General features: G+C 42.9%; 1 protein-coding gene across 1 annotated transcript in view; it reads left to right on the forward strand.

Annotated features, from left to right (window-relative positions):
• Positions 1-13,735, forward strand: part of PLXNA3 (plexin A3) — a 63,747-nt gene extending 50,012 nt beyond the window's left edge. Inside the window, exons 22-32 of the mRNA XM_088137772.1 lie at positions 484-740; positions 1,005-1,071; positions 1,404-1,550; positions 2,263-2,422; positions 2,549-2,652; positions 3,674-3,770; positions 5,355-5,548; positions 7,073-7,242; positions 7,569-7,781; positions 10,126-10,276; positions 11,057-13,735. Of these exons, the coding sequence (XP_087993898.1) occupies positions 484-740; positions 1,005-1,071; positions 1,404-1,550; positions 2,263-2,422; positions 2,549-2,652; positions 3,674-3,770; positions 5,355-5,548; positions 7,073-7,242; positions 7,569-7,781; positions 10,126-10,276; positions 11,057-11,152 (1,656 nt within the window). The 3' untranslated portion in view covers positions 11,153-13,735. The remainder of the gene's footprint in view (positions 1-483; positions 741-1,004; positions 1,072-1,403; positions 1,551-2,262; positions 2,423-2,548; positions 2,653-3,673; positions 3,771-5,354; positions 5,549-7,072; positions 7,243-7,568; positions 7,782-10,125; positions 10,277-11,056) is intronic.
• Positions 13,736-14,950: the final 1,215 nt, after the last annotated feature.

Genomic DNA, 14,950 nt, shown 5'->3' on the forward strand with positions numbered 1-14,950 from the left:
TGGGGTTGTTGGGGCTGATTCTGCTCTTGATATGATGGATCTAGGATTCCCTGCTTTTCATAGACCAGCACAGAGACCCCTTTAGTTTGTAGATAATGGCCATCAAGCTGAACTTCTTATTGATCTTCATTTCCACTCTTGTTAGCACTACAAAGGCTTTGTTCAAAAGCAATATACTTAATAGTACTAAAGGGTGGAGGCAAACAGGGGAAAGCTTCATATTTCATGAGCCCTATCTATCTGTCTACCTCAGGGCTACTAGAAATGAAGTGGTATGATCCAGCAAGGCAGTCTGCATGTTCCAAAGATCATAGAGGTGGAACGGGTGTGTGAGGTCAAGGGCATATCAAAAGACTTTCCCAGTTGTGAGCAACATCTAGCCAATGGCATGTGGAAAGCTACAAGGAATATTTTGTGATTGCCTGTGCTAGCCATGTTGTCATATTGGCTTAGGGAGGGGTTTCTGTTTTCTTGCCTCTGCAGACACCACCAAGCACAGAGAAAGGGCTCCGACTCTTTGGGCAGTTGCTGCACACTCGGCCTTTCCTGCTGACCTTCATCCACACCCTGGAAGGCCAGCGAGGTTTCTCCATGCGAGATAGAGGCGCTGTTGCTTCTCTGACAATGGTGGCCCTGCAGGGCAGGCTTGACTATGCTACTGGGGTGCTGAAGCAGCTGCTGGCTGACCTCATTGAGAAGAATCTGCAGAACCGTGCCCATCCCAAGCTGTTGCTCCGTCGGTGCGAGACCTTCTTTGATTCCCATGCCCCTCTCCTCCTGGTCCCATTGAATGTTGCTGTTTAATACTTAAATTGGCAACAAGGATGAACAGTGTATGAGTCTGTATTATCAACAATATTCTTGGGATAGTCAGAACACAAGTTTCAGATACAATATTAGAAGAGTAGAGAGATCTTCACTTCACAAAACACTACTGCAGGCATAAGGGACTTCTTCCATCTCACAGTCACAAGCGATGGTGCTTTGTCTCTCTCTTGTTCCAGGACGGAGTCAGTGGCTGAAAAAATGTTGACCAATTGGTTTACTTTTCTGCTGCATAGGTTCCTCAAGGTAAGAGTGCCTGAAAACTGGACTCATGGACCTTTGAGTCTTCAGACTTATTCTGTCACAACCCTGACATCATTAATTTCATCAGTTTAATGGTAGCCTCTGCCCAGTGGGACATAGGGACATTTGAGAGAAAATTTTGGGTGTTGAGGAAGCAGCAGTTATTCAGTGGTAGAACGTATGCCTTGAATGTGGAAGACCTTAATCCTTGGGGCTTTCCTTAAAAAAGAACAGAAAGAGCTGATGAGAATAGAAGATACAGAGCTAGGTGTACAAATGATCTGACTTGCTGTATGCAAGGTTTCCTGCTTCAAGCTTGTCTCTTCCTTCCCTAGGAGTGTGCTGGGGAGCCACTGTTCATGCTGTTCTGTGCTATTAAGCAGCAGATGGAGAAAGGCCCAATAGATGCCATCACAGGCGAGGCGCGCTACTCGTTGAGCGAGGACAAGCTCATTCGCCAACAGATTGATTACAAGACCTTGGTGAGCTTAGGGGGTGGCAACAGAAGCATTTTGCTGCCTTGCAGCCAGGGAGCCAATTGCATATTCCACTTCAGTAAAGCATTGCTATATGTGTAAGAAGGGGCTTGTTAGCTAAGTCATTCTAGCTTGCAATCCTGGCTTGGAGGAATCTTTGCCACCAGATTAATTAAGCATTCTCATTTTGTAACAACTGGAAACCTTCCTAAGTGGGTTGATAACTTAATTTCAAAATGGGGGACCAGCCTAGAGGAAGCAGAGCTGTGGATAGAGCTGGGAATTATGGGTGATGTACCATGAAAGATTACATTGTGCAAAATACCATAAAGCTATAGAGAACTGGGATTTGATTTGGTGTTCTGCAAGATGCTTCATGCTGGGCTGTAGCTAAGGGAGAGGCAACAGGTACTACTTACAGACAGCTGGTTGGGAAGATAAAACAGGCTCTTTAACAAAGTAACAGAGTCTTTTGTCCTTCTGTGAATAGGTCTCCTCTGTTTTCACTTTCACAAACACCAAATGCAATTCTGTTAACTACATCCATATTGGGCAGTAATAGAATTTTTAAAACACTGAACTTGGCTATTTTTCCTTAGCTATGGAAGCTGGGAGAAGTGGGATAGTTTCTTCTCATTCCAGATCCCAGATCTGTGGGTGTGCATAAATGTGTATCTTTATTATGATTTAAAATGAGCAGATTTATTTTCCTCGCTAGACGTTGTTATGTACCCCTCCTGAGCCACCCGGGGGACCTGCAGTGCCTGTCAAAGTATTAAACTGTGACTCGGTGACACAAGTGAAGGAGAAGCTGCTGGATGCTGTATATCGAGGGGTACCCTATTCGCAGCGCCCACGAGCTGAAGACATGGAGCTAGGTATGAAGGCAGGAACATGGCAGAAAGTAGGTGGGGTTGTGAGCATGGAATGGACCTGGGTAATCAGCCACTGGCTTGAATTGTAACTGTCAACTGTCTTCCCACTGGTCTTCCGGTTTATCCCAGAGTGGTGTCAGGGTGCTGGGGGCCGGACCATCTTGCAGGATGAAGATGCCACAAGTAAAATTGAGGGAGACTGGAAACGGCTCAACACGTTGGGACATTATCAGGTATTTGCCTTCCTTACCCATTTCTGGGCTAAATTAACTGTCTTAGTATGTATGCTGCAGTTCAGGACTGTTAGATACACTACTGAGGTTTTTAGTTTTGTGAGTGTACAGTTTTAGCTTCCTTTTAAAGTTCTGAGTAGCTTGTATTATAATAGTCATGCGTACCAGAATATTGCCAGCACCCAACACACTATGAAGAATCCTTTGGTCACCACTAGAGTAGAACCATTGGGATCAAGAGGGGGAAGCTGAGCCTCTATGAGTAAAGACCACAGAATGGCGCTTGGTTTTGGATTAAGATTTACCTCAAGGTGTTACCCTTAGTAGTCTTTAGGTGCCTCAGAGTCGATCTTCATGCTGCGGGTTTGTTCTTACATATTTACTTAGAAACTGCTAAAGTTATGAACTAAAAAGCTTCCTGTTCAGCTTTCGGTTCCATCATAAACTTGATCAGAGGGTTTTGCCCAAACTAGCGTTCTCTTAGCCTCCCCAATGTTTGTGTGAGTGAGTGCACAGATACAGTGATGATAGAAAGTTAGTGATCCCTTTACAACTGTCTGTAATCCTGAACTACTGTCACCTACGGTGTCATCTGAGTCCTAGTAACAGATGAAGATACCGTAATTAAACAGCCAAGATGAAGCTCAGATCACGTTGTGTGGGTCACAGTATTTATGGACAACTATTTATTTATTGACAAATATTGGCATGCTGCATATTCTCTTGATTGCATGATTACAGATAGTTCTAAAAACTTCACAAACTTTCTCTCACCACTGTATACTTAGTCTACTCTCTGGTATGTGAGTAATGATTCTGGCCTAATTTACAGAGTTAGGAATGACTGTGCAAAATGCACTGAAAGTTTGTATGGTGCTATATTGATGCTAAGCATTATTAATGTTACTAATTGGCCAGCATTCTTTTTTCTTCCCTTCCCTTCCCCCACCCCAATCCACCTTATCTTTAAACCCACCTCTTCCCCCTTCCACTCCTGCCGTCCCTGCAATTTAACATGCAGGTAACAGATGGCTCCACGGTGGCCTTGGTTCCTAGGCAGGCCTCAGGCTACAATATTGCAGGCTCCTTCACTTTCACCCATTCGCTGAGTCGCTATGGTAAGGAATGGTACCTCCCCCCACCCCGGATCTTCACCACCACAGAGAGGCACGTCTGCCCTGAGTGACTTGCGTACCCTGAATTTCTCCCCAACAGCGTAACATAACATTGCAAAGAAATGTTTAATCCAGCTCAGGTCTGGAGGTACCATCTCTAAAGCAGAGCGGGGCTGACTGTGGGTTATGTGTTGCCTGGACCTCTGCCAAAGTGTCATCTGTGGTGGGTTGCCCCTTTGAAAAGATTATCTGTATTTTCAAAAGATGCCTGGGCAAGGGAAGAATCCATTTTTCTTGCCCAGGGAGGAAGAAAGCAGCATGGGTAACAGAGGGAGGAAATATGGGTGTAGATGGCCTCACTCAGAGTGGAATCTTCAACAGGTTCCCAAGGGATTTAAGTGGATGGATAGAGACTAGGGCTATGCAGAGATCCAGATTCAAATATTGTTTGGGGGCAGATGTGGGCATGCCCATGGCACCTTCCAGTCATGCCTGTTCCCAAGACATGTTCCATATATGGGGTATAACTTGCAGGAGCTGTTTAAAAATGTATGCTGGAGCAGTCCAGACTTTCTGACCAAGGAACTGAATTCTGCAATCTGTATAAATTATACAAATTTTCATCCTTTCTCATTTTTTAAAACTTTCCAGCCACTGAAAATTTTATTCAGATTTATCAGATATTACTTTACGCTGTTAAGGCTATTAGTATAAACATAAGCAGTAGAAATTTGCTTGAAAGTAAGAAAGTTGAGATTCCGGGATGCTATATTCTCCACCTTCTGGGCTTGTTCTTAATTCCTGCTGAGCTGCAGTATGTTTGTCCTTCTTGAAATTGGAAGGAATACCCTTGCAGTTGTACATTCTGGCATTTGGGACTTGTTTTCAGGATACAGCCTTTCCTGTCTGTTGGCTGTCATGATATTATCCTCCATCTTTTGTCTGAGCCCTCATAAACTGAGATTGTAGTTTTGTGCAGATGAGCCTCCTGTCTTTGCCTTTTTATCCATGTGATCTGGCATGCAGAGGCATCTGCTCTCTCCCTGTCATGTACACGTAGGCTTTATATGGTGCTTTGTATGCTTCTTTGCGTGTGAAGGGCTATCTCCATCCTATGTGTTTAGCAGCCCTGCAAACCTGAGATCTTCCCTGGCTTGCCCCTCTTCTCTTAACCCAAGGAAGGTATCAGTCCTACCATGAGCAGTCCTTGACAAGCAACTCTTGCCACGTCTGAATTTTATAACCCTGGGCTTCCTCCCAGCATTATCCTGGCCTAGCTGTAATTTTCATTGCTATTCCAGGCATGGAATGTCTATAATTTTACAGCCACTCCCATTTTGTGGTCGGAGAGGAAGGGGTATACTTTACTTGGCCCCTGGAGGGTAAGGATGATGGTAGTAGTGGTTCTGCTTAGATTTCAGGCACTGAGCCTGAAAAGGGGAAAAAAAACAACCCTCCCCTCTTTTCTGGATATAGAGAAGGATTTTTTTGAAGTATAATCAGGGCTGGAAGGCTGGCTCTTTGGCCCAGGACTGAATTGAGCAAACTCAAGGTGGTTTCTTTTCTCATCCCTCCCAATCCCTGCAGAGAGTTTGTTGCGCACCTCCAGCAGCCCAGAGAGCTTGCGCTCACGAGCTCCCATCCTCACTCCAGATCAGGATTCAGGCACCCGCCTCTGGCATCTGGTCAAGAACCACGAGCATCTCGGAGACCCTAAGGAAGGGGAGCGAGGGAGCAAGATGGTTTCTGAGATCTACCTCACCCGGCTCCTTGCCACCAAGGTATGGTTGGCAAAGAACTGGATCTCTGAGTTAGTAAACAGGTTTACTCTTCACCTTACATCTGAAGTGGAGGCATTCAGGCAAGATATTCGAAGTCTAAATCAACCCTTAATTGATGTCTTTCCTTGGAAGATAAGGAATTACACAATTTCAGATCCAGTCCTTTAATAGTTGACCAGGAGGTTTTTCAGCCTTTGTTAGCTCTAGAACTCTTGCCTTGAACAAAACTTTCCTGAAGAGGCATTTCTCCATTTCCCTGTTTCAGTTTTGGTTCAGTCTTGCCAAGCTCTTCACAGAGATAGGCTGAACTTCCCTTCTGTACAGAACATTTTTTAGTCTACCTCCTGTCTAGCTGCAGGAGCATGATAATTGGTTCCTTTGCTTTGGACCCTGTGGCTAATCTGCCACACTTCCAATGTTTGCCACCTGACATCTACATTCAGTTTCAGGTGCTTTATTGACACTGTGTGCAACATGAGATCTGGCAAAATCAAAGCTGTAAATTATCAGGTAGTGAAGAAGAAAAGCAAGTATCATTTGAGGTCTGAATGGTACTTGTGTATATTTGTGTTCTGTCACTCTCTGTGCTTGATTTAATTACATTATTGTTATCTGGTACTTTGTTGTAATATATTTTGGTAATATGTAGTGATGCTATCAAGATCCTCACAGAGCAGTCATTCCCATGGTACATTGGAGAAGCAGCAATAATTTAAATTGATGTGAAAGTGGCCTCTGTTGAAATGTAGATGCAATTTAAGCTTGTGGATTGTGAAGGAATTAATGTTATAGTTCCAAATCAGGGACATTTTGATATAGATTTATAGTCAAACTCTAGTAAGAGAATACAAGAGGAGCTAGGAAAGAATTATCTGAAGCAGAATACTGAGACTTGTTATTTTTCTGGGAAATATTGAGATTAAATTTATTCTCTTACAGCTGTGTACTCCTTTTATTTACCGTGAGATCCCAATAAGGACCCTTGAATTTGCAAAATTAATGATTTTCCCTTTGCATAATTTAGGAAGCTATTTTATATGCACTGATCTACACATTGTGTGGGAGTTTAAGATCATATGGTATTGAGGAGCCAATGGAAAAATGGGCCAGTTTGGGCATCTGGTGGAAGTAATGGGTGACAAATGGAATGTGCTCTTGATGATTGCAAAATTGGCTTTGCCAAAGGAGGTGTGTGCATTACTTCAATCTGGTAATGAAACTGCCATTTTCAGGATTCTGGAAGAGCTTCTCAGTTGTAGTCTCTATGGCATAGTCATATTGGGATAGATACTCCTAGATTCAAACTATGGTCAGCCTCTACCCTGCCAGTTGTTCTACCCACCTAGTTTAAGGGAGAATTTACCATTATTGATCATTTATGCTATTCTTGTTTGGTGGGATTTTGGAACCCTTAATGGTGGGGGGGGGGATTAAGTTAGGAAAGGCAGCTGTGATCTCCCCAGTTTAACAGGTTCTTTCCAACCACCTCAAAAGACATTTTCCAGCAATATTTGTCTTTTCCAGGGCACATTGCAAAAGTTTGTAGATGACCTGTTTGAGACAGTGTTCAGCACAGCACACCGGGCCAGTGCCCTTCCCCTGCCCATCAAATACATGTTTGACTTCCTGGATGAACAGGCAGAGCGGAGACAGATTGGTGATCCTGATGTTCGACATACCTGGAAAAGCAACTGGTGAGAATTCTGCATTTTGGTCCCTTGTCAACACATGCTATGGCTCTAAATCAGTGATCCACAGCTGGAAACCCATAGGCTTAGCATGGCTATAAGTATCTGTCAATCTGCCTAACCCAGAATTGAGCAGATGTTTCCCAGAATTCACACAACTTAAAACAAAACCACTCCACCCTTCAGAAGCATCTAGTGTAACAATGGAACTGAACATCAGCCTCTAACTCCCTTTCATGTTCTCTTCTCCTTGAGATAGATCCTTTGGCTCAAAGTGATAGCAATTCTTCCAATACCAATGTCTCATACTTCTTACCTCTTCTCAATTCTAGTTTGCCCTTGAGGTTTTGGGTGAATGTCATCAAGAACCCACAATTTGTTTTTGATATTCACAAGAGCAGCATCACGGACGCTTGTCTCTCCGTTGTGGCCCAGACCTTCATGGACTCGTGCTCTACCTCTGAGCACCGTCTGGGCAAGGATTCCCCTTCGACAAAGCTGTTATATGCCAAGGACATTCCTGTTTATAAAGGCTGGGTGGAAAGGTGAGCTTCTGGGTGAGGGGAAAATATGGATGATGACACTACAGTTGGCAAAGAGTTGGCAGATCATTTCCCTTTCTAGGAAATGGAAATTGTACCATCTCCAGATCATAGGCTGCATATGCATGGCACACTAACTCCTGGTTAACAAAATACAATTGTTCTGTTCACGTTATATGTTGTATTCAAACAAATAAACTACCTTACATGATAATATGATGATCTAGGTCACACAACATGCTAAAGCAATGGCTGGGTTTCCATAACATGGAATCACAAACTAGCCAACTGCATTTAGCTTAGTCTTATCATGTTGTGTGAACCCAACCAGCATTTATAACAAGATCTGATCCTGCTTGATTGTATCACTAAAAGAAATGTGATATATGACCTCCTCTTCCTTCCATTGCATAGAAGATGGAAGGGGGCTGTTTTGCAGTAGCAATTAAGACAATATGGCAGGAGAATTATGTGTGAGGTGCTGGGTTACTATAATTGGACTTTGTCTTGACCAAAAAGATGGCTGGCAACACTGCCTCATGCTCAATGTCCTCAGCAGCCTGATTCATGGGTAATCATTGATGGTCTGTGTAGACCTGGGCCATTACATGATTTCACAGGAACGAGGTACCAAGCAGTCAAGTTAGTTTTCTCTATGTTTGTACAGAATATTCATCCTCCAACCATAGTTGTTAAGAATCAGTTGTATGGCTTCCTGCAGTTTTGAGATAAGGAACATGAAAATTACTCTATATGCTTTAAAATGGGCAAAAAAAAAAAAAAAAAGACCAGACCTGTCAACTGTTTTATGTGCTAATAGAAGGGAAGTCATATGAAAAACAACTGACATTGCCTCATATATACAACCCTTTAGGTTCATATGGTTTATTTTGACTAATAACAGTGTTTGAGGAACTAGAGCTAGAGGCTTTTCCCCTGATCACATGCCACTAACTAGGATCTTCTGCATGCAGAGCTTATCTTCTGCCAGTGAACTAAGGCCTATCCCAGACTGGATGATGAATGCCACCAACACAGATCTAGAGGTTACCCCATTTGTAGGGAATGGAGCTAGCAAGGCAGGAATCAACAATTTCCATGCTAGAAAGACTGTTATGTCAGCACAGATCAGGTGCCTTCTGAGGCCATCAAGAGAAGGCCAAGTATCTATTGACTCAGAAAAGTAGGAGCGAAAAAGCCTAGAGTTTAAATCTTGGAGTATCGATTTATATAAACTTTGATTTATCTGCGTATATGGCTTCAGTCTTGTCTGCAGTAAAGAGATTAATCTTGCCGAGTCGTGTTTGTGAGCCTTCAGCCAAATAAGCCAATTATAGAATAAGGGGTTACTTGTCTGGAGAGCCAAGATTTACAGCTATGGCTGTGTGAAGCTTGACACTGTCCAGAAATTATAGCAAAAGAATTTATCCACATAATCCATGATAAATCTGTCCAACTTTCCCTAACCTGGGCCGACCAATTCCCCAAATTTCCCAACCAGTGTAGACAGTGCTGAGAATTTGAGAAGTCTTTTCACATATTGGGAGAGTGTCGTAATTGGGGAAGGCTAATTGATAGGTTTAGACGCTGCTTTGGTATTCTTCCTTACAATTTTAATTTTGAGGTGGGGAGTGAATGACCATATTAAAAATATACACAATTCATTTCTAGGACCTATGTGGAAACATTTGTAATAGCATGCTGTACACTGCATTAAAGATTAAGGAATTATAGGGAAGAATGTGTCCAAGTGTAGTATCTTCTACATGTTTTTTGGAGTACACCGTCCATTATCTTTGACAACTGGCCATGATCAAAGCTGATGCTGTCTAAAACATGTAGAGAGGGCTGAATGAAGATTGAATTGTTCCAGGTTGCGGCACTGTAGTTCCTTGATGCTCCTTTTGACTGCTTTTCTGTCTTATCCCAATGCTCCTGGAGCTATTGCAGCTCTCCCTGCCAGATACCAAATTTGGCATCTATTGTCCCCCCCCCCCCGGCTACCTCAAGTTTGCATGCCAGACTAATTATTAAAATCAATGTTTATCCAAATATGCCATTTATGCATTATTTGAGCTAAGTATTTCAGATAGTGCAGCTGAGTATCAAGGATGTTGTTTGCTAAATTTGTATGCTGGCTGTCCATTGGTGTGCTCAAGGCAAAAATCAATTACGATGAATCAAGAAAAGTAGAATTGTTTTGATGTTTTTAATGTTCATAAGCAGTTTGTTTAGGATTGTGCTTGTTTTTTTCTCTACTGAGATGAGAGGGTCAATTAGGCAGGGTCACCTACTATATCTGCAGGTATATGAAATCCTAAAACAATATTTTGTCTCCATGTTCTAGGTACTACCGGGATATCACCAAGATGGCTTCCATTAGTGACCAAGACATGGATGCCTACCTAGTAGAGCAATCCCGTCAGCATGCAGGGGAATTTAACACATTGGGTGCACTGGGAGAACTCTACAGCTATGTGGGAAGGTACCGTGATGAGGTGAGGCTATGGTTAGGTCGCAACTTTTCCTTTCCCCTTCCCCTTCCGAACCAGTCTGCAAATCCCCATCAGCTCTCGAGGGAGTTACCAACTATACATCTCATGAGGGCAGAGCCTCATTTGCACCTTGTGTGGCAGAGAACTTTTCTTGTTCAGTGGAGAGCGAGTGGCATCTAAACTTGTGCCTGATTAGATGTGTTCTCTGCTAGCCTCTACTTCTGTTCAATTCTCAGGCCTCTCATAAAATTAGTCCTACGGTTCAATAGCCAAGGGATGATTTACAGCATTGGAGAAGATACTGTGACAATGGAGTCTTACCCTTTCTACCCTCTCCGCCCTTCCATCCATTTCCCTCTTCTTTTTAGTTTTCCCCTCTATGTCTGTCATGCTTTCACCTCTTGTAAATAGGTGTGTCAGCTTTTAGAGGGAGGGTCTTGTTTTACAGATGGTTTAATCCTAAGAAGCAAAAGAAATCTGTGGATCTATCCTAGGGAAGGAAGCCTCTCTTAAATTGGTTTCCAACACACTGACTCCAGCCTAAAACTCCATCATAGTAAGCGGGCAAATCTTGTCAGCCTCTTTTACCCCTTGTCCTTCAACATCCCTTTCCAATTTTACTGGATATTTCTCCGTCCTTGTCCCTTGATCTTATACCCCATTTTGCCCCTGGGAGTTTGGGGCTTAGCTCCTCCCGGCCTCTTTTGCCTTTCTCTCTCTGTTCCTCCCCTTGATCTGAACCTTTTGTTTCCGATCTCTCCCCCCTCCCCGCCCCGCCCCCAGATCCTGACGGCGTTGGAACGGGATGCTGCCTGCCGGAAACACAAACTGAGGCTGAAGCTGGAGCAAGTCACCACTCTTGTTTCTGGAACAAGCTGAGGATGCTGGGAGGGGGCAGGAGGGCAAAGGGAGGGGGCAGCAGGCATCCAGGATAGGTGCCTCCAAAGGGACTCTACCTCCAACTTGGCTTGTGGCCCCACAAAGGGGAACAGACTTGACCTTTTGAACCCCCCCAGGGACAAGAGACCCGTGACCTTTTCCCCTGGGGTGGCCGAAAGCCTCGATGGTGCCTCCCCTCTCCAGCCTTCAGTCTGGAAGCAATAACAAGCACCCGCTCCTCTGCCTCTGCCTTGGGAGGGGCCACCCGGAATAAGCAATGAGGTTGGGGTGCAGCCTGATGATGCCCCCTCCCCCTCAAGCTGGCAGCTAAATGGAAACCCCCTCACCCCAAATGTTTGTGGACCCCTTCCTTCAATCATACCGATCATCCCCTAATCCCCACTCCTTGTTGGTAGCTGGTGGAATCTGCCCTTGTTCTGTTTTTGGTAACCATGGCAATTGGATATTTTTAATCTTACCTGACAATGCTCCCCCCTCCCAAACATTCACTCCTATCCCACCTGTTGTGCCCTCACTGGGTGCAGTGCCTTACTCATTAATTTATTATTGCATCTTGTTAAGATTATTGGCTGTAAATGATTCCATTCCCTGGGTGTAGAGATTTCAGTGTAAAAAGTCCTCCATCCCACCCACCCCTGGCCCTTTCGTTCTTAGAGTCTGTGTAAATATTTGCACTGCAGCCTGGAGGGATTCAGTCCCCCACTCCTCCCAAAAATAAAATAAAATAAAATAAAATAAAATGAAATGAAATAAAAATAAGAATAAAAGAATCCCCCATCAGGGATTAAGGAATCCGGGTGGGGTGGGGAATGCCCCTGCAGCAGCACGGGCTTTTTATTGGTTCATTTTATAATTACTTTTTCTTTTGCTAAATAAAAGCCTGGAAAAAATGTTGTTCTTGATATGATGTGAAGGGATTGGGGGAAATGCCAGAAAAGAGGAATCCCAAGGAAACAGGCCCCATCCTTTTGCATTCCAGTATTACAAGGAGATATTTTGGACACGACATCCCCACGTGCAGCCTTTTCACCGTCTACCATATGTGGTTTTTCTTTTGGATTGCACCTAAAGTGTGAGATAATGCCAGTTCATTTAGGCATTAAAAATGTTGCTTTTTTACAGTGTAATTCCAGCTGATCCATCTGCCTGCATCATATTTTTCTTTTCTCCCAGCTGCTTAACCCTTTTTAATCACTGAATGTGTTTGCTGCCACTAATTTGCTTGTACATACAGAACAAGAAGACACATAACTTTAAATACCCATTCTTGATTGGGCTGGTTTGGGCTGTTAAGTCACCTTTCCAAATGTGTCTACCAGAATCTTTAAGGATATGTATTGGTCATGAACGGGTTATGTGTTTGCTGCACAAAGTGGGGAGCCTGTTGAACCTTGAGAGGGACTGGGAATTCCTCTGTTGAAGTCCTGGACTGGCCTCCAAGTACCATGTGAATTGGGGTGAGATGAGATGGGCTGTACCACTTCTGATGGTTGGTCGACGACGGAATTTACTAACATCTTTCCATATATAAAACACCTCTCTAGGAAAATGTAACATTAACATAGCAGGGCAAAAGTTCTAGCTCAGATAACTGCCAACTGGGCTAATTTTCTATTTGCAAAGAGTTATTTTAAAAAGAGAGAGAGAAAAAAAACAGTTTTAAAAAGTGTTCATCTACCTCAGATCTGTTTTATCAGGTCAGCTTTCCACCACTCTCACTGCATCACATCGGGACCAAGTTGCTTCCATTCTTGTATATGGATTTGCTGTCCATCATTCACTCTCTTTCTGTAGAGACCCAAACGATAAAAATTGCCAACAACATTTCAATATATTCCTGTATTGCCTTCCCACCTTTTAAAGAACTTTTAGTTGTTGGGTTGTTGTTTTTTTTAATGTGATTGCCTTACCAGCCTATCTGATATGTGAACCGATAAAGTGCTGTTAGGTTTTTTATGCTTTTGTGCCTTTAATTAGCAGTCTCCCCTTTACAGCTTCTGCTCCTTGTTTCAATGTGGGGGATAACATTACTGAACAATAGCAATAATTTATTCCCTGAAAGAGGGGAAGAACTTCATGGTTGACTTCTCTTTCTCTCTTTTTGTTCACTTTATAGTGTTATAGTAATAAAAAAATAAAAATAAAATTATTCATTAAAGCGCCTCCAAACAGAAACCAAGAGACAATTAATGTATAGGCGTAATGCCACTGTTATTGCAGCAGTTGGAACATTGGGCAGAAATTGCCAGAAGGAAACTTCTAATTAAAGCTGTAGAAACTGGTGTTGTGGGAGAATATAGTACAGTACTAAATTAAGTGTGCTGTGGAACCATTGTTTTAATTTCAGTTTCATGTGCTGCAAAAAAACAAAACAATTGCTCAATAGCACTAGGGAGGTCGAGTGTGAAAACAATCTGAGTTGTTTCAATTACATAGAAATGTAGCTCTGCTTTATGCTTCATCTCTTATCACAGATGTTTGTGCACTTCCATATGTTTATTTTTCTAGCATTTATATGTACATCCTTGCTGGTTCAGTGTCCATTGAATTAAAAGTTACCCATTGCTGCTGGGGTGCCATTGCTTCTGTTGTTTAGTTGTTCTGAGACAGTTTCCCTGCTAACTAGTTATCCAGGCATTTTCTTAATTTTAAGCCCTCTTAAACTTTTTGGGCACCAGTTACTCACCCTGCATAGCAGTGTTAGCTGTCTTCTGGCATGTACCTTTTCAGTTTGTCCAAGAGCAATATTTGAGCGCCAAAAGCAAAAGGCAATTTATTCTGGACTAAAATAAGAGCACAGGATAACAGAGCCAACTCTGGAAGAATAATTAGCCATAGATAACTTTAGCTAACTAACACCTCTTCTGTATGGTTCATTATCAGATGTTTCATTACCTATCCCAGTATTTACAGAAACCAAAGAGTCAGGGTATGTGTGAGGTTGTAGCGTCTGTGTAGAAGGTTGAGAAGCAAAGCTGCGGCCTTGTTTCAAAATGAGAAAATGAAATGTTACAGAAAGGAATACCACTTTCCTCGACAGTATGTATAAGCGTGCAACCTCTGCTTATACAAACAGGGACCCCCCAAAAATTGTATAGATAGTTTTCAGCTCTTGAAATAAAATGTTCTGCTGGTTACATGGAGCCTAAGGCAGAATCCAGCACTTAATCTCTCTGTTCGCCTACAGTATGCAGTTTGGTAGTGGTGATGGTAGTTTTTAAAAAAATAGGAGAAAAAAATATTTGGTCTGCTTCTCCCTCCTCTGACTCCAATCAATTGGCAACCTGTATTACTCAGAGACCTTTTTCTGGAGCAGTTCCTGCCCTCTATTCTTCTGTTTGCTGTTACAATACTGTACTGTATAAAGCACTGTTTCTCAACCTTAGCCACTTTAAGATATGTGGACTTCAACTCCCAGAATTCCTCAGCTAGCCATGCTGGCTGGGGAATTCTGGGAGTTGAAGTCCACATATCTTAAAGTGGCTAAGGTTGAGAAACACTGCTATATGGACTAGTGGCAGGTGTACATAAATCTACGTACTTTGTTGCCTCTTGACTCTGGCTTTTTCCTACTTGCCCCTAACCACAGCACAAACATGCCCTGGCAACATTTTCCCCACAGCTTTGTTTATATAACGTTGTCTTCACTTCATCCCTAACCCATTGGTGAGACAGGTTGAAGGCATTCTTAGGTGTACCTGTGCTAAAATAAGATATGGTCAAAAGACAGCCTCCAGATGCAAAGTCTTTTAGGATTTGTCACCCATTGTCTTGAAG

The sequence above is a fragment of the Python bivittatus genome, unplaced genomic scaffold (assembly GCF_059951505.1).
Source record: "Python bivittatus isolate LINGU-HERP-01145 unplaced genomic scaffold, Pbiv_v1 ctg000220_np1212, whole genome shotgun sequence".
Lineage (NCBI taxonomy): Eukaryota > Metazoa > Chordata > Lepidosauria > Squamata > Pythonidae > Python > Python bivittatus.